The following is a 17,903-nucleotide window of genomic DNA, read 5'->3' as shown; positions in this document are numbered from 1 at the left end:
GTGGCAAAACCCAGTTCGTGCCCCGAGGTGGCCTCTGGCCTGGAGGGGAGAGGAAGACATCCAATTCAGAGAGCAGAAGGTCCGCATAGGGCAGCTGGGGGTGGGGGAGAATCAGGGAGGGCTTCCTGGAGGAGTGGGGCCTTGGCAAACAGCTTAGACTTGAACAAGAAGCATGATAGCCCTCGAACCACACGGATGTGAACTGCACAGGTCCACTTATATGTGGGTTTTTTAATACTATACACGTCTTTTCTCTTCTTTACGATGTTCTTAAGGTTTTGTTTTGTGTTTTGTTTGTTTGAATAGTAAGTGGGAGCCACGGCAGCGGTTTCTGGAACGCAGACCACGGAACCAGCCTCTGGCACAAACACCAGCTCTGCCACTTCCTCGCTGTGCAAACTCGGGTCAGTCCCTCCGCCTCTCTGTGCTTTGTTCCTTCAACTGTAAGAGGGGGCTAGAACACAACCTCTCTGGTGGAGTTACAGGGAGGACCACGTGAGTTAAGACGTGTAGAACATCTAGAACAGCAGACAGTGGCGGCATGCGAGGGTGGGAAGTGTGGCGACACGACGTCGTCGGATCACGGAATACTCGTTGCGTGTCAGCATCCAGGCCGAGCTCAGAAAGGTCAAGCCGCTGTCCCGAGGTCACACAGCACTGGCAGAGCCAGAGCTCAGAAGCCGAGGGGCCAGGCTCCAGAGCACCTGTCTTAGAAGCGCACCAAGTGGGGACGCCAGGATGGCTGCATCAGAGGGCAGATAAGACTGGAGGGGTGGCCCGGGTCACTGACCCGTGCCCTCCCGGAGCCCAGAGCTACGTTCGTCAGCCAGCCGCTGTCCCTGACGCCCACAGCCGCCAAACACTCACGCTGGCCAGTCCCCCGGGTTATTCATTAAGCTTCCTCTTACCAGCTTCACCCCTGCTGTCGCCAGGGCGAGGAGGGATGGAACCTCGGACACAGGAGACTGGCCCTCCCGATTCCCCCGTTTAACCCCGGACTCTGTGTCATTCACTTTCCGGGCCACGGGGGCAGCATTGCACCGACCGGGGCTAGCCTAGCCCGCGAGTAACCCAGCTGGGATGTGGAGCCGGGTCTTCTGATGTCCGAGGCAACACGGCATCTCAGCTGAGGTCTCGGATCCCTCGACTCTCGCCAAGACGCTAAATCCTTCTAGCGCAGAGAGGGTCTCAAACCCGGGGGCCGCATTTCCGCTGACTGGAGCTAACCCACCATGTCCTCTAACACAGTATATGTGGCTCTCCACCCGCCAACGTCCCCACCCCTCCCTGTGGCATCCTCAACACCCAACAGGCCCCCGCCCGGCCCCTGAGATTTCTGAGTTTGAGAGCCTTGGACACCGGAACTCTCCCTCTCTCTCTCGCCCTTGAAAAGAAGGAGTCAGTTATCAAGGGAGAAGCAGAGGGCACAGAAAGGTCGAGCGACTCGGCCCAAGTTGCCCAGCAAACAGGCCACAGGGCCAGTCTTCAAGGGAGCCCACATCCAACCTGGATGCTCTTGTCCTCAGAGACTTACAAACCCACAGCCATCATGTCTGAGCTGAAAGAATCTATGTGGGCCTAATCCAACCTCTTTCTGGATGGAGAATCTGAAGCCAGCGGCGGTGGTGGGGGGGGGGGGGGGAGGAAGGGAACAGCTTAACATCTGCCCTCAAGCAAGACCAAGGGAAATTCTTGCCAGACTTTCAGAATCAAGCCTTTCCTTTAGGCATTCAGCAAACATCACCCCAAACCACCAAAACCTAGACCCTAGGGAAGGAGAGATGAAAACAAATAGACATTCCTGGCCCTCAAGGGGCTTAGAGTCGACATATCAGTGCAGAGATGCCATAAAGTGTTAGGGATGAAAATCGGAGCAACCATAAAATGCCATTAAAAAAAGCTTTGGGTGTGTGTGTGGGGGGGGGGGGTCCTGACTGGCTTAGGCTGGCAGCGTGGAGCCTGCTTGGGATTCCCTCTCTCTCCCTCTCACTCTGACCCTTTCCCACACTCTCTCTCTCTCCCTCCCTCCCCCTCTCTCTCAAAAATGAATAAACTTAGGGGGAAAAAAAAAAACAATGGGTTTGGCAAAAACTCTTGAAAAGCATGAAAACGACAACAACCAGGGCTGGTGAGCATGAGGGAAAATGGGCTCTCTCGTACGTGGCTGGGGCGACCAGAAATTACCACAGCCTTTCGGAAAATAGATCTGTCGATACTGATTACCATTTAATCCGTACCCATTCCTTTGACCAAGAAACATTAATTTAAGAGGTTTACTCTCCAAAGTAAAAAGTGCCAGAGGGTAGGGATATGAGTATGAGAAGGTTTCTTAGAATCCTGTTCGGAACAGCAAACAAAGAAACAAAAAGCTGGAAGCTTGGACGCCCTTGAATCCGGAAATGGTTGTTAAGTCGTAATACGCTCTCAGCACGCAATTTTGTGCAGTCATCGCAGAGAATAAATTAGCTCTAACTCTATTGGCCCAAAGAGACAGTCACAACGCATTGTAAGTGAGAAGAGGAGAACATATATACGTACGGTGGATAAGAGCTTCTTTTCTTTTTACGAAGAACCGTGACCCACAGTGCGTCATATACCAGCCTGCGGTTGTATAAATACCTGTAGGCTCGTGGAGAACAATGCCGATCACGTTGGTTGTCCTTGGGGGACCTGGGAACTGGGGACGAGGGAGGAGAGGGGTGAGGAGACACGGGGGCCGTAATGAAACCGGGGATGGAAATGTCCCCTCACCTGCACTGTCCAATGTGTTAGCCCCTCATCACCACCTACGGCTGCTGCCCGCGTGAGATGTGTCTGCACAACTCGGGAGCTGAACTGTAAGTCTTGTTCGATCTTCGTTAAACCTAAATACTGCGAGTGGCCCCCGGCGACTGGATTGGGCAGCAAAATTCTGAAGAATCTAAGAGACAGTGCAGACCCAACAGGAGACATATCACTGTCACCAGGAAAGCAAGGAGCATCGGGAAATCCTTAGGCTTTGCGTAACGATGCCCTCGCCCCAAGCCAGACAGATTTGAGTGGCCTGCAGAAAGACAACGACCCAACAGGGACGTAAGTCCCCAAAACAAACACTCGGTCCGTGTGGCATACAGATGGATGCAACTTTTTTTTTTTTTTCAGACGGACACAACTTTTAAAAATCCCACACCTGGGGCGCCTGGGTGGCTCAGTTGGTGAGCGCCCAGCTCTTGACTTCGGCTCAGGTCATGATCCCAGGGTCGTGGGATCGAGCCCGGTGTCAGGCCCTGTACTGGGCACGGAGTCTGCCTAAGATTTTCTCTCTCCCTCTCCCATTCGCTCTCTGACTCTCCTAAAAAAAAAAAAAAAAAAAAAAAACCCACACCCGGAAAAAAGAGGGAACTTTACACGAAGACACCTGACAAAGACCAGTTCAACCGGGCAGTGAAGGTTAGTATCAGCAGCGATAAGTCACGTCGGTGTTTGACATGGCCTTCTCGTGATGCGAGAACGCTGAGAGGACCGCGTCACCTCCACGGTCTTCCTCCCCGGATCCCCGAACCCCATCCTACTCATGAGAACAAAACAAAGCACAACACAAAATCCACGACCCGTACTATTTGAAACTGCCAAGGGCATGGAAAGCAAGGAAAAGTCTGGGGAATGTCACAGCCAAGAGGGACTTAAGGAGACATAAGGACAAAATGTAGTGCACGCCCCTGGATGGGACTGCGGGGCAAAGGAAGGACGTTAGGGAAGAACCAGGAGGTCTGAATAGAGCACAGACTTCAGGGAGTAACAGGGTATCGATATCGGATCAATAATCTTTTTTTTTTTTATTTAAAAAAATTTTTTTAATGTTTTTATTTATTTTTGAGACAGAGAGAGACAGCGCATGAACAGGGGAGGGTCAGAGAGAGAGGGAGACACAGAATCCGAAGCAGGCTCCAGGCTCCGAGCTGTCAGCACAGAGCCCGACGCGGGGCTCGAACTCGCGAACCGCGGGGTCATGACCCGAGCCGAAGTCAGACGCCCAACCGACTGAGCCCCCCACGCGCCCGTCCTGGATCCGTAACTGTGACACATGTACCACAATAACAGGGGACACTGGAAGCCGGGTATCCGGGAAGTCCCTGCACTGTCTACACAGTTTTAGAGTTCCTTTTCGGTCCGTCTAACCCTGTTCTAAAATGTAAAAAGGGGCTTTTCAAAGTCCCTACCCCCAGACCTACAAAAGTAGCGGGAAATAAACAATACCCCTTACAAGCAGATTCTGTGCAGAAAGCTTCTCCTCCGAGAGGACTTACATAATGGGGCTGTTTTTACTCCCGTTAACATAGAGCTTCTGTCACAGAAGTCCTGTGTTTCACAGCGAAGACAGAAACAGGCCCAGCCCTGGGACAGAGATGTCGAGAAGCTAGCGGATGACAGAGAAGAAGCTGGAAAAGAGATCGGTTGCAAGCCTCAGATAAAGAAGGGGCAGCGAACGGGAGCTATCCGGGATCATCAGCACAGTTTTTCCCTTCTGCCGGTTATTCGTCTGCGTGGCCGGGAAAATGCATGCGGTGAGGCGTGTGTGAGGGAGGAATAATCTTTGGAGCTTATGAACTTATCACTCCCTCCCCCTTACTTCCCTCCCCGGGGAGGAGAGAGAGACAGAGACAAAGACACATGGAGAAAGCAAGCAAGCAAGCAAGCAAGCAAGGGAAGAAGAGTCCTGACTGACGGCATCGGCTGATGTCCGTGGTGTCACCACTCCCTCGGTGGACAGTTGCAAGCTGCCAAAGCTTGGCTCACGAATGTCCTGCAAAGTTGAGAGTTGGAAGGAACCTACTCCCCAGTTCCACTGCTGGGGGAGGCGGGGGGGGGGGGCGTTCTACAAGCAGGGGGTGCTCTTTGCCTCTGGGAAAGGAGGGAACAACAAGAGAAAGGGTTTGTGGCAGTGGCCACAACTCGGGGAAGACACCTTGAATTTCCAAGCGTTCTCTGGAACAGTTGCCACAGGCCCCAGACTATAGGACAAGGACGCACGTGGCTGGGAAGGAGGAAGGGCCCCCAGGCGAGCTGGGGTCAGGGGGCAGACAGCTGAGAACCACCCGGCACCCCACCTTGTACCGCCTTGGCCCCTGAATGTCCCTGTCATCTCTGGTGAGCAGGAGAAAACCCTCACTGCCTCCAGCTAATTATCTGCATGAAATAAATAAAAATTAGCCTTGGGGGCGCCTGGGTGGCTCAGTCGGTTAAGCGTCCGACTTGGGCCCGGGTCATGATCTCGCGGTCCGTGAGTTCGAGCCCCGCGTCGGGCTCTGTGCTGACAGCTCAGAGCCTGGAGCTCCCTTCGGATTCTGTGTCTCCCGCTCTCTCTCTGCCCCTTCCCCGCTCGCACTCTGTCTCTGTCTCTCTCTCTCTCTCAAAAATAAATAAAATAAACATTCAAAAAAATAATTAAAATAAAAAATTAAGCAGGGTTAGGGGAAAATAAAGAAGTCTCCATTTGTTGCACATGGAGTTTGTGGTCTGAGACTTAATCCTGCTGCGAATATCTTGATTTTTCTATGAACTTTGGACAAAATCCCTCAGAAGCCATCTGGACCTAGCCAACTCCACCCATCACATGTTGATTGATGGGTGATGATAAGCCCAAGGGGGAGGCCCAGTGTGGCCCTGGGGTCCTGACCTTGGCCGTGGCCAGTTTTAGCCATAAAGGCCCACAAAGAGACTGTTGTCACATTTTCGGATGACGCAAAGCCGGGAGGCGTCCCTACAGACGGCTCTGCCCAATGACCGAAGGAGGGGTCACAAAGTCTCAATCGAATCAAATGATGAACTGAAGCCAGGCGAGTGAACACGAAGAGGACTGAATGCCAAGCCCCACAGTAGAAATCACAGAGGTTAAGTGCATCACGTCCAAAACAAGATAGGCCTTATCTGATTGGGTTAATTTCACCAAGAAAAAAAAAAAATCTTTTAACTTCTCTGGAGGTCGGTTGGGAAGTAGCTGGATACAGAACAACAGCTTTTTAGATAAAGCACATGTCACCCGGGTGGGTTAATTCATTTCTCCTGGTCATATTAATAGAAGTAGAGAAGGGAGAATGAGGGAGGTATGGGTCTCATTCCATATTACCCTTACGCAGGTTTCCTTAACCTTGGCACTACTGATATTTGGGGCCAGATAACCCTTTGTGTTTCTTTGGTGGGGGGCTGTCCTGTGCCCGACAGGATGTTGGGCGGATAGAGGGGAATCCATCAGGGAAGGGGTCCGTACAGACCTGCCCTAAGGCTGCTTCTGAGCTCCCAGGGAGAGACTCCAGGGGCCGCCAGGCTGCAGAATCCCAAAGAGGCACTAAGCCACGACTGGCTGGGGAGGGAACATGAATGAGGAAGGGAGATTCAGGGCCAGGGGACCAGCAAGAGTGGGAAGGTGCTGGATTACGACAATGAGATCGAAGACGATCAGAACGGCAGCTACCATTCATGGATCCCTTCCTCTGTGCCCGGCCCGAGGCTGCAATACCCAGACCCGGGAGGTATCATCGTCCCCATTTCTGGGGGCAAGAAACTGAGGCTCAGGGAAGTTAAGTGACTTCTCTGAGGTCACACCCGGGTGTCAGTTTCAACCCAGGTCTGACGGGCTCGGGAGACCTTAACCAATCAGCAGACTGCAGGGCTGGCGGCTCCAGCCAGGGCGGGCAAACAGAGAGGGGAGCTGCCCGTTCCTCTCTGAGCTGTGAAAACAATCGTCAGAACCCCCGCCTCCCGCGGCCAAGGACACGCTGATTTGGCCATCCTCGGGGAGGCTTCTGGAAAAGGTGTGATGTAATAGAAGCAGCAGGCCCGGGAGAGGGAGGCAGCTTGCCCAAGGTTCCCCAGCCAGACTCCCATCCCTCGTCCCGGGACGGGGACTGCGCTGCCCCCTCGCCTTCCGACGTTGGATAGATCCAGGCCTCAGTTTGCCCATCTGCTAAATGGGAGAGGGTGAGTTGCACTTTCTGCCCCCTACTTCTGAAGCCCTTTCAAAGGAGGACTAGATGGAAGAGAAGAGCCCTTGTTCCCCATCACCCAGAGCTAAGAACTCAAACGCCTTCTTGGGTACCAGAAAATAAGGATGACCATCACCTCTCAAGGGTCCACCACTCGCCGGACACGATCCTTATAACTTTACGCCAGTTCGGTTTCAATCCTCGTAACAAATCTACAAAGCGGACACTACTATCAGTTAAAAAAAAAAAAAAAAAAAAAAAACCGAGGCACAGAGAGGTTAAGTAACTCGTCCAAGGTCACACAGCAAGTCGATGACCAAAGTTGGATTTGAACATGGGCCCGTCAGAAAAGTGACTCACTTGCTGTATGAAAGCTGCCACACCCCGGGACGGGAGAGTCACAGGCCCGAACTGATCCCGCTGAGGTCTGCACAGGGATGGCTGCCCCTCCTCCCCCCAGGCCTTCCAGGGAGGGGGCACAGGGGAGCAAGTGGCGGATGTCCACAACAGGGGCGTACCTGTGGCCTTTGTTCCTCTTTCGGACGCTCACACGGTTGGCTGTCTTAACGGGGTGGTTTTCAAATCACAGCAGTGACACATTCTCGCTGAAGCGAATGAAACAACGGGCAGAAGTCTCCGGAAAGACAGACTCGACTTGCCCCACCCCTGGCAGCTCCCGGCCGCCCTCCCCCACCCCGCAGTCCTGCGTCTGCCGAGAACTCCGACTTCCTGAGCCCGTCTGCTCACCTGTGACAGGGGGCTCAACATGCCCAGTCGCCTGGCGGTTCCAGAGTTAAGCGAGACCCCACACGGCCGCACTCGGAACGGGATGGGCCGCAGGCAGCGGCTTGGGCGTCGTGAGCGCCGGCTGTATACGCTCAGATGCACACAGGGAGGCTGTGCCTACCGCGTGGGAGCTTGGCGATGCCCACGCGTCTTCAGTCCTGCTGCACCCCGTGAGAGGGACGGCTGGGCGGGCCTCATTGCTATTCTCGTCCTGGCCAGCGGGACAAGAGGGCTTTGTTGAAGGGGCCGGAAAAGACGAGCCGGACGTGTGTGCGCGCAGCACCCCTGGGGGCCTACGGACCCCTGCCCACGGCCAGAGACAGACAGACAGGAGGCTCGGCACGGGGCAGGGAGTGGGCACACCCACTCCGGTCGGGGCCCCGCAGGTCGACACGTTATTGGGTCATCTAATCCGCGGAGGGAGGTTCCATTTTCACCCCCCCACCCCCCCCCCCACCCCCATCTTCCGGATGAGCAGAGGGAGGCTCCAGGAGGCAAACGGACCTGCCCGGGGCAACACAGCGAGTAAACCGGCAGAGCCAGGACTTGAACCCCCACCTGCCAGGGTGGTCCCCAGAAGGCCATCTGCCCCTTCGAGACGAAAGCGTCACCGAGAACGCCAGAGGAACGAACGCAACGGAGACCTGTGCTCACACTGTAGCCCACTGGGGTCCCGGGCCCGCTCATCTCTGTCACCACGTGGGTCTCCGCTTCCCTTGTCGTCAAATGAGGGTAGTGACAGTACCCACTTTCCCCGGGGGGGCCCACTAGGTGCCAAGCACCTGCTAGTGACTAAGTGCACCGTCTCACGCCATCCTCCCGCAGGCCCTGGGGGAGGGTGGGGGTGGGGAAGGGAGGTGGCCACCGAGGACAGAGACCCGAGGGAGCCGCAGGCAGGACAAGCCCGGCCAGCTTCCCCCTCCCCTCCCGGAAGCCCCCGGGCCAGCGGCCAGGGGCGGGGCCTGGCGGGGGGCGTGGCCAGCCCCGGGGCTCCATTGGCTGCCGGGAGGCGCCCGGGGAATAAAGCCTGGGACCGAAGGCCCAGACCGGTAGTCCCTGGGACAAATCGGGAGACCCTCTACCTGCCCCGCTACCCTCCATCTGTCCGAGGCCCATCTACCCAGTCCATCCATCTAGATCACCTCCTGGCCGTCCCTTCCCGGCTTGCTCGCTCTGTCCAGCCGCCTTGGCCAGGTAAGTACCCCTCCTCAGCCCCACCCCAGACTGGAGTGCCTGCGGCCCAGCGAGGGGGCAGGTTCCAGGCCAAGGCGAGGAGGTAGAGTCCGTGGAGCGTAAAAACCCATGCTCTGAAGCCAGACCGGCTGCGTTGGCATCTAGCTCTGGGCCTCGGTGGTCTCTTCTCCAAAATGGGGGTCATGACGGACCCTTCCTCATCAGGCAGTGGGAAGGGTGAGATGAGATCATGCGCTCAAAATGAGAGTTCGTTTTTATTGAGCTCTTGCTATGAGAGGGGGAGTGACTTCTTCTTCTTCTCCTTCTTAATTTATTTTTGAGAGACGGAATGCGAGTGGGTTACGGGCAGAGAGAGAGGGAGACACAGAATCCGAAGCGGGGTCCAGGCTCTGAGCTGTCAGCACAGAGCCCGACGCGGGGCTTGAACCCACGAACTGGGAGATCATGACCTGAGCCGAAGTCGTGATGCTCAGCCGACTGAGCCGCCCAGGCGCCCCGAGGGGGAGTGACTTCTGAGCGAGAGGGGACACATAGACAGCAGCTTCCAGCCCCCTCCCTCCTCCGTGTTTGGCAACCCCCCCCAGGATGTTGTGCTGGCGGGAGCAGTGCCCATAGGGGGTCCCTGCCCCTCATCTGAAGGCATCCGTGGTGCAACCAGACCCAGGTGGGGGCAGAGGCTTCCCAAATCCGCCCGAAAGCAGTCTTGGGGGGATGCCCCCCACTGCCAACCCGAAGAGCTCCCTGAGGCCAGAGCTTGGCGACACGCACAAGGGGTCCTGTCAGCCAGAAGGGGGGTGCCGTTGTTTCAGGAGTAACCCCCAGGAGGGTAATAATCAAATAGATATGGGGACGCTTCTGTAATGGGGTGCATCTAGTCTCCGGCTTTTGTTCAGGAGACCTAGGGGAGAAGTGATATCCGTTCAGGGCCTCCCGCTCCCAGGCCCTGGATGTTAGTTAATTCACACAGACATCAGTTGTCCGTATGTGGGGGAGCTAAGGCTGGGGAGGTGGTCAGGAACCCCATCCCTCGCTTTTCTTCTGAGCCAGGCATATATGGCCCTCTCTGGGAGCCAGAGGCCTGAGCTGGAGGCCGTGGCCAGAGCGGGCTGCACCGGGTGGGTCACTGGAAATGGGGCAGGGGTGGGTGGGGAGAGGCAGCCAGCCGTGTGTGGGACGGAGAAGGACATGGGGAGGGCCAGACAGGCTGCCCGCGCAACCACCCGCTGATCAGTTCTGGCTCAGCCCGAGTTGGGGAGACTCCGGGAGGAGAAGGGACGTGTGTGGTGGCCAGACTCTGGGCCACTTCAGCTTCTCGATCACCCAGAGCCCGTGCAGAAGGGGAGCCCTGAGCCACGCCCACAGCCTGCAGCCCAGGTGCTAGACTGTCTCATCCAGTCCTGCCTCCCCCACTAACTAGCTGTGTGGCCTTGGGCAAGTCACATTAATATTCCGGTCCCTGTTGCTGTGTGACCAACTGCCCCAAGGTCAACAGCGTTCATCGTATTGTTGTCTGTCATGGCCCTGGGGCTTATTGGGGCAGTTCGCACTGGGGTCTCTCAGATGGCTGCAGGGTGACATCTCAAGGTCACCCCGCCATGTCTGGCCATCAGCTGGCCATGTCTGGGGCACCTACATGTGGCCTCTGCATGAGGCCTGGGCTTACTCCCATCCTGGCAGCTGGGTTTCGACAGGGGAGCTGCCCCAGAGAGACAGCCAGGCGAAGACTGTGTCCCCTTCTGTGACTTAGCCTGGGGAGCAGGGCTGCACTGGAGCCAGCAGATTGTGCCGTCTCTTCCCAGCTCCACAGGCAATGACGTCATGTTGGTAGCTCGAGAGTGGCCTTGCAGAAGGTTACGTACAGTACAGAAGTGCGCCCGCTACAAATCGGGGCTTTGTCTTGGGAGAGTCCATTGCTGAACATTTACAAGCACACCACCGCTTGGAAATCGCATCGTGTCTTTTCCAACTGCGGCCACAGACCACCCCCCTCCTCCAGGGTTCAAGGGGAGGAAACACAGAGCCCGCCTCTCACTGAGAAAAGCATCTGTGTCCCATCATGAAGGGATGGGAAGGGCTTGCAGGGGCCATCCTGGGAAACACAATCCGAGCCTTTGTCCTCATCAGGAGAATGGGATAATGATGGCACCTCCCAGGATTGGTCAAAGGAATAAGTGAATTGATATTGGCAAAGCTTAGGGGCGCCCGGATGGCTCAGTCGGTTAAGCATCTGACTCTTGGTTTTGGCTCAGGTCATGATCTCACCGCTCATGAGACTGAGCCCCGCATCGGGCTCTGTGCTGACAGCCCAGAGCCTGCTTGGGATTCTCTCTCTCCTTCTCTCTCCCTGCCCCTCTCCTGCTCATGTTCTCTCTCTCTCTCAAAATAAATAGGTAAACTTAAACTATATATATCTGTCAAGTTTAAAATAGTGCCTGGCACATGGTAATCGCTTCATACGCAATTAATAAACAATATAGTAATTATTATAAAATAATAATAATAAAAAGCTTTCCCTAGTTGGGTACAGGGCTTTCCAAAGGTTAGTATAAAAAAATACACGTGTTTAAATAAAGAGGCAATACCTCTTTGTAGCAAAATAGTTAAATAGCACAAAAGGGGATGCCGAGTGCCCGCTCTCCCCAGAGAGAGTTTCTCACCCTAGCGAGTTTCTTGTGTGTTTCCTGCGATGTTCTATGCCCGCAGAAGCCTATGGATTGTGTGTGTGTGTGTGTGTGTGTGTGTGTGTGTGTCCCCATGTCCTCGCACAGACTGTACACACCCGCCGTCCTGCCCCTTCTTTAGCACGTAACCGTCTCGCAGCTCGCTCTGCATCCGCCCCTGCGAATCCATCTGGTCCCAATGCTATTTCTGAGTTCACAGCTTCCCAGCACAGTGTGCCCTGGTCGGGGGGGGGGGGGGGGCTTCCCCCCCGGTTTACAGACGAGGCAGCTGGAGCTGAGGGGGCCTCGCTCGTCTGATGTCACCTGGTGAGTAGGTGGCTCAGTTGAGATGGGAATCCAGGCGTCCGGGATGCTTCTCATGTGGGCGTTTCCCTCGGCCTCGTGGGAGGGGAGGGCAGGGCCCGCTGGCAGGCACGCCGAGGGTCCCGGGGCCGGCTCTCCCGACCACCTGGGTCTCCTTCCCGCCTCCCAGCAATGACGTCTGGAGAGCCCCTGCACGTGCGGACCCCCGTCCGTGACAGCATGTCCCTGTCCAAAGTGGCGGGCACCAGCGTCTATCTCAAGATGGACAGCGTCCAACCTTCAGGCTCCTTCAAGATCCGGGGCATCGGACATCTCTGCAGGATGGTATGGGATGGGCTCCGCGTCGTCTGAGGGAGGGGGGCAGGCCCTCTCCCCTCGACAGGGCGAGGCCAGAGCTGTGTGAAGTCCCACGACGCAGCCGCGGTTAGCACTCCCCCCAAAGAGGCGGTGCCCGCGCGGGAGGGTCTGCCCGTGGACTCGTCCCAGAGCCGTCATTTGCTTGCCTTTCTCCCCGCACCCTTCCCTGAGCCAGGCCCTTTGGGGAGGGGCGATATCCGCGGAGAGGCAAGGCCAATACGAAGTCCTACTCCCTGGGGGAGGGGAGAGCCCGGGGAAAGCCTGGGACGTGGGCCTGACCCTCTCCCCTTGTCTCCACAGTGGGCTGAGCAAGGCTGTGAACACTTCGTCTGCTCCTCGGGTCAGTGGCGGCGTGCCTCCTCCTGTGTGTCCCAGGGCTGGGCGCTCTACCTCTCTGGGCCCTGGTTTCCCCAGCGAGGGACGAGCCATTACAAACGCCCGCGGCAGCCCCCGTTCGGAATTCCAGGGGGGGAGGCGGGAAGTCACTCGTGGGGGGGGGGGGTGTTCGGAGCCCCGAGGCTGGGGACGACAGTCCCAGCTGGGCTCCCAGGCCATCCTTCACTGACACGCTCTCCACCCCATCCCCGGCAGCGGGCAACGCAGGCATGGCAGCCGCCTATGCCGCCAGGAAGCTGGGCATCCCTGCTACCATCGTCGTGCCCAGCACCACACCTGCCCTCACCATCGAGCGGCTCAAGAATGAGGGCGCCGTGGTCAAGGTGGTGGGTGAGGTGAGCACCAACCCGGGGGCAGGGACCACGGAGGGGGGGCACCTGGTGGCAGGGCAGGGTCCCCCCAGCCCCTCACCCTCTCCAACCTCCCCTGTGGTCTTGCAGATGTTGGATGAGGCCTTTGAGCTGGCCAAGGCCCTGGCAAAGAACAACCCGGGCTGGGTCTACATTCCTCCCTTTGACGACCCCCTCATCTGGTATGTGGAGCCCAGAGGCACCCGGTGCAGGGGGCGACAGAGGGCTCTCGTGGGCAGGTGACTGATGCGGGCAGCCGGAAACCCAGGTGGAGGTGGGGAGGAGGCGACTGGCCCAGAGCCCGTCAGCCGCCTGGGTTGAGGACGAGCGTCTCCAGGATCGCCCCCAGCCCCTGTGGGGTCTCCAGGGAGCCCAGCCCTGACCCCCCCCCCCCCCGTCCCTAACTCTCCAGGGAAGGCCACACTTCCATCGTGAAAGAACTGAAGGAGACGCTGAGTGCAAAGCCGGGGGCCATCGCGCTGTCGGTGGGTGGCGGGGGCCTGCTGTGCGGAGTGGTCCAGGGGCTGCAGGAGGTGGGCTGGGCGGACGTGCCCGTCATCGCCATGGAGACCGCCGGAGCCCACAGCTTCCACGCCGCCACCACCGCGGGCAAGCTCGTCTCCCTGCCCCAGGTTACCAGGTGAGCAGCGGGGCCCCCTCCGGCGGATGTTCAGCAGGCCTTGGGAAGCCCACCTCGGTGCCCGCTGCGAGGCAGATCCCCGCTACCCGTCCCATTTTACAGATGGGGAAACTGAGGCTTTCCACTTGCCCAGAGTCCCACGGCCAGAGAGTGGGTCTGCTGGGACCGAGCCCAGGTCTGTGTGACTCTGTAGGAGGAACGTCACGTTTCCTCACATGAAGAGTTCACTGTTAATCACTGATCGAGGCCCCTGCCACGGGGTTTTACACCCCTCGTTAATCTGCCAACCATTTCCTGAGCCCCTAACAGGTGCAAGCATTGCTGATCCCGGGGACAGGGTGGTGAACAAACACAGCCCCTGCTCCTAAGGAGTTCATATTCCAGCCCCGAACCTTTGACAGATGGTATGTAATTAGGATTAGGTTTGGCACGTTATACAGGAGGCCCACGTAACAGTGACTTAAACAAGATGGAGCTTTACTTCCTCTCTGTAAAGTGAAAAACATGTCTAGAGGTACACGGTCTCGGGGCAGGGAGCTCCCTGAAGCCAGGGGTCCAGGTTCCTCGAGTTTGTTCTCCATCATCCTCATCATGTAGCCTTACGGCCCAGAAGGGCTGCCTAAGTGCCAACTGTCACACCCACAGTCCATCTGGCCAGAAAGAGCCATGCCCCCTGCCTTTAAAGACACAGTACTTCCACTGACCTCTCCCTGGCCAGCATTTAGTCACATGGCCACAACTACTGCAGGGAATGTCTTCCTATCGGGTCTCCACGTGTGCAGCTAGAATAGATATTGGGTAGACAGGTCCCTATCTCAGATAGGGAAGACTGAGTCCAGGTGAGACCTCCTTGTGGATTCCTGAGCCTGGTACCCAGCAGCCACCATGTTGGCCTCTGATCCTGCGCCGTGGGCATTGAAATAAGGGTGGAGTGCCTACCCCGAGTCACGTGCCAGGGCTCAGGGCTCAGGTGGTTCAGGCTGCAGGTGCTCATGGGCGAGGTGAGCTGGGAATGAAGCCGACGATGACTCCAGGGAGGGCGGGGAGAAAGACAAGGCACCGATTACGCGTGCAGGTCCCAGGGTTACGTGGATCCTGCTCTGGGTGCCCACACCACCGACTCCCTGAACACGTAACCGTGGGCCAGTGACCCGCGTGCTCTCTGCCTGGGTTTCCTCTTCCACGGAATCGAACCAGTGGAACGGCAAACACAGCCGTGAGGATTTAAAAACGCGCGTAAAACGGGTGGTACCTCATACTCCCTCCAGAAGGGGTCGCTCTGTCTGTTTAGGGGGGGAGGACCGACCGTTCGAGAGTTCCGTCCGGAGACACAGGCACTGGAGTCCCTGGGGGACTCCTTGGAGGAGGTGGCCTGAATCCTGAGCCTTGAAGGGCGGGACGGGACTTGGACGGGCAGAGTGGTGCCCAGCTTAGGGAGGGTCGAGCGGGTGGCGTCCTTTCAGGGAACCGCAAGGGGGCTTTTCCGTCCGCGTGGATCAGGATAGGCTATTCGCCCCACTCACGCCTCCGCGTCTTATGAGGAGACCTCACTCTGGCGGGGAGCCTCTGGGGCCTTTCAGTGCTTTACAGCCACAGAGGGCATGCCCCGCGCCCCTGCCCGTGGACCCCACTTCCCTCCTCCCTCTCAAATCCATTTTTCTCTTTCTATCCCTCCTCGTCCCGATCTCTGCCGCCTTCCTCCCTCCTGTTTTCCCCCGTTCCGGCCTTCTTCTCCATCACCACCTCTCCCAGCGTGGCCAAGGCCCTGTGCGTGAAGACCGTGGGGGCTCAGGCCCTGAAGCTGTTTCAGGAGCACCCCATTTTCTCTGAGGTGATCTCGGACCAGGAGGCTGTGGCCGCCATTGAGAAGTTTGTGGGTATGTGCCAAGTCCTTCCAAGCCCTGCTGGCTCAGGGACTAACGTGCCCTAACAGATCCCATTCACGACAAATTTTCCTCACAGTTCTGTCTCCCACCCCTTGCTAGAACTTCCCGTTAATGAAAGATAATACAAGGCAGCAGTATAACTAGAAAGGCCAAAGCCACAAGTGAAGAGGACTGATAACCATGATAGCAGGGAGCTTCCTGGTAGCCAGGGTGAAAAAGGAAAGCCAACCCCAGGGTTGGCTTCAGACGTGGGTCTGTGATGCGGTTGGGCTCTTTCTGGATTCAGCCTAGGACAGGGACCACGCGCCCGCACACACACACACACACACACACACACACGAAAGGGAGCACTTAATCCTCCTGTACCAGCCGTCAGTTTGGCTAATCAACCATGGCGGTCTTGCTCAAGTGACGACCCAAGCCTTCTCAACACAGTGCTCGGTCAGTTAACATTCATCCGTGGGAGCGGTCCGGGTGAGACCTAGCCCTGCCTCAGGGCTCCGAAGGTCAACTAGGATAGCGATGGGAGGTTTGGTGCCCAGACTCCTAGCCCCGAGTCTTTCCCAGGGACCCAACAGTCCCCTTCCCCCCCCCCCCCCCCCCCCCCGCGGAAGCCAGGCCCCACCCTCAGCACCCCCTCCTCTGGCAGATGACGAGAAGATCCTGGTGGAGCCCGCCTGCGGGGCGGCCCTGGCCGCCGTGTACAGCCGCGTGGTTCAGAAGCTGCAAGCGGAGGGGAAGCTCCGTGCCCCGCTGTCCTCCCTCGTGGTCATCGTCTGTGGCGGCAGCAACATCAGTCTGGGCCAGCTGCGGGCCCTCAAGGAACAGCTGGGCATGAAGAACGGGCTGCCCGAGTGAGGGCCTTTCTCGGCGGCCGGCCTCCCCTACCCGGGGCGGGGGTGGGGGGTAGGTACCCCCGGGGGAGCTGGAGTTTTATCCAGCGTCTCACTGTAAATATTATTCTTGCGTCTGCCGGTGACCGGCGGTTCCTTCGGTTCCTTCTGGGCTGAGGGGCCGAAGCCCCAAGGTGGGGGGCGGGTCGGCCGCCAGCGAGGCTGGATCTGAACCTCTCCGGCGTCTCCGCGCGACTATCCTGGCCACCCCTGCTAGGCGACGGCTGCCCGCGTGTCCCCTACCAGGTCCCCAGGGCGGGGTGGGCCCCCTCCCTGGAAGGGGCCATGGTCGGGGCCAGGGGCCAGAACTGAGAACCAGCTGCCCTCCCCCCTCCCCTAAGCCCCGCCCAGCCCCGCCCTCAGGCGTTTTTCTAATTGCAGACTTTTTCGTTGAAAAAGAAAACAATATATTTATGGACTGAAGGTCCTTTGGGCTCCTCCTCCATCGCAGTCGGCCTCCCTCCCCTCCCCCACCCCACCCGCCCGCTCGCGGCCCCGACTCTCAACAGCGAGCTCCCTGCACCCTCACCCCTGTAACCTCGGGCCCCGAGGACACGGAGGCCAGGACCCTGCGCGCAGCTGGGCTCGCGCGCCGGGAGACAGCGAGCAGGAAGCAAGGAAGGGCGCCGAACCAGAGCTGGGGCAAGGGCTGCCTCCACTGGAGGCGGAACCAGCCGGAGAGGCGGACGAGGCCAGGAAGGCCTCCTGGGAGCCGAATGACTTAGCACAGAACCGCTGGGAGCAGAGCAGCGAGCCCCCTACCGGTGGGGGTGGGCAAAGCTACACCGACTGGACACCCATCTCGGGGGTAGGGGAAGGGGCGGACTTGAAGAGAAGGTCACTCAAACCACGACACCCGTCTTCCGAGGAAAGCGTGGGCGGAAGCCAGCGAACGAAAACAGACCGAGGAAGGCCTGCCAGGGCTCCCCGAGGTCCGAGAGGGGCACCCACGCTGCTCACGGGCATCCCTGCGCCTTCGGCAGCAGCCTCAGGCAATTCATTGAATCCCCAAGGTCAGGGTGAAGCTTGAGACCCCCGCGGAGCCCCTCAGGACACGATGCGGCTCCCTCCACAGAGTCCCACCCAGCCGAGCAAACAGCAGGGGCTGTGAGATTCAGGGGAGAGCGGGGACCCTACCCCAAGCCCGCCAGGAACACAGGCCCATCCCCCGATTTCCAGCCAGGAGGGGCACACATGTATCTTACAGGGGACGGAATACCAAGGAAGGGCTGGAAGGAACAGCATAGCAGCAGCCCCTGGGCCCCAAAATTCTTCCCCGGGGCCAGACCGCGACTAAAATAGCGCTCAGTTTAAGAAAACTTGCCCAGAACATCGGATTGCTTCCAGCCTCCACTGTCCCGCCTGTGTCGGCACAAAGCCCCCAAAAGAGGCGAGGCAGACCCCTCTGCCCACTACAGGAGCTGAAGGCTGGGGTCGACCAGCCGGCTAAGGTCA

The 17,903-nt window shown here is 58.0% G+C and overlaps 1 protein-coding gene across 1 annotated transcript; it reads left to right on the top strand.

Annotated features, from left to right (window-relative positions):
* Positions 1–8,736: 8,736 nt before the first annotated feature.
* Positions 8,737–17,067, top strand: SDS (serine dehydratase). Its single transcript, XM_060612390.3, has 8 exons — positions 8,737–8,942; positions 12,096–12,250; positions 12,584–12,623; positions 12,875–13,014; positions 13,120–13,211; positions 13,442–13,669; positions 15,422–15,546; positions 16,205–17,067. The coding sequence occupies exons 2-8, from the start codon at positions 12,098–12,100 to the stop codon at positions 16,411–16,413; spliced, it is 987 nt and encodes a 328-aa protein (XP_060468373.1). The 5' UTR covers positions 8,737–8,942; positions 12,096–12,097; the 3' UTR covers positions 16,414–17,067.
* The last annotated feature ends 836 nt before the right edge of the window (positions 17,068–17,903 follow it).

This window comes from Panthera onca, chromosome D3, assembly GCF_046562875.1.
Source record: "Panthera onca isolate mPanOnc1 chromosome D3, mPanOnc1 haplotype 2, whole genome shotgun sequence".
Taxonomy (NCBI): Eukaryota; Metazoa; Chordata; class Mammalia; order Carnivora; family Felidae; genus Panthera; species Panthera onca.
This window is presented reverse-complemented; position numbering and strand designations above follow the sequence as displayed.

Excerpts from the sequence above, each read along its gene's own strand:
- SDS (XM_060612390.3), top strand. The coding sequence starts at position 12,098 with ATGACGTCTGGAGAGCCCCTGCACGTGCGGACCCCCGTCCGTGACAGC. Across the intron at positions 13,212-13,441 it reads TTTGACGACCCCCTCATCTG|GGAAGGCCACACTTCCATCG; the intron begins GTATGTGGAGCC and ends CTAACTCTCCAG. Across the intron at positions 15,547-16,204 it reads CGCCATTGAGAAGTTTGTGG|ATGACGAGAAGATCCTGGTG; the intron begins GTATGTGCCAAG and ends CTCCTCTGGCAG.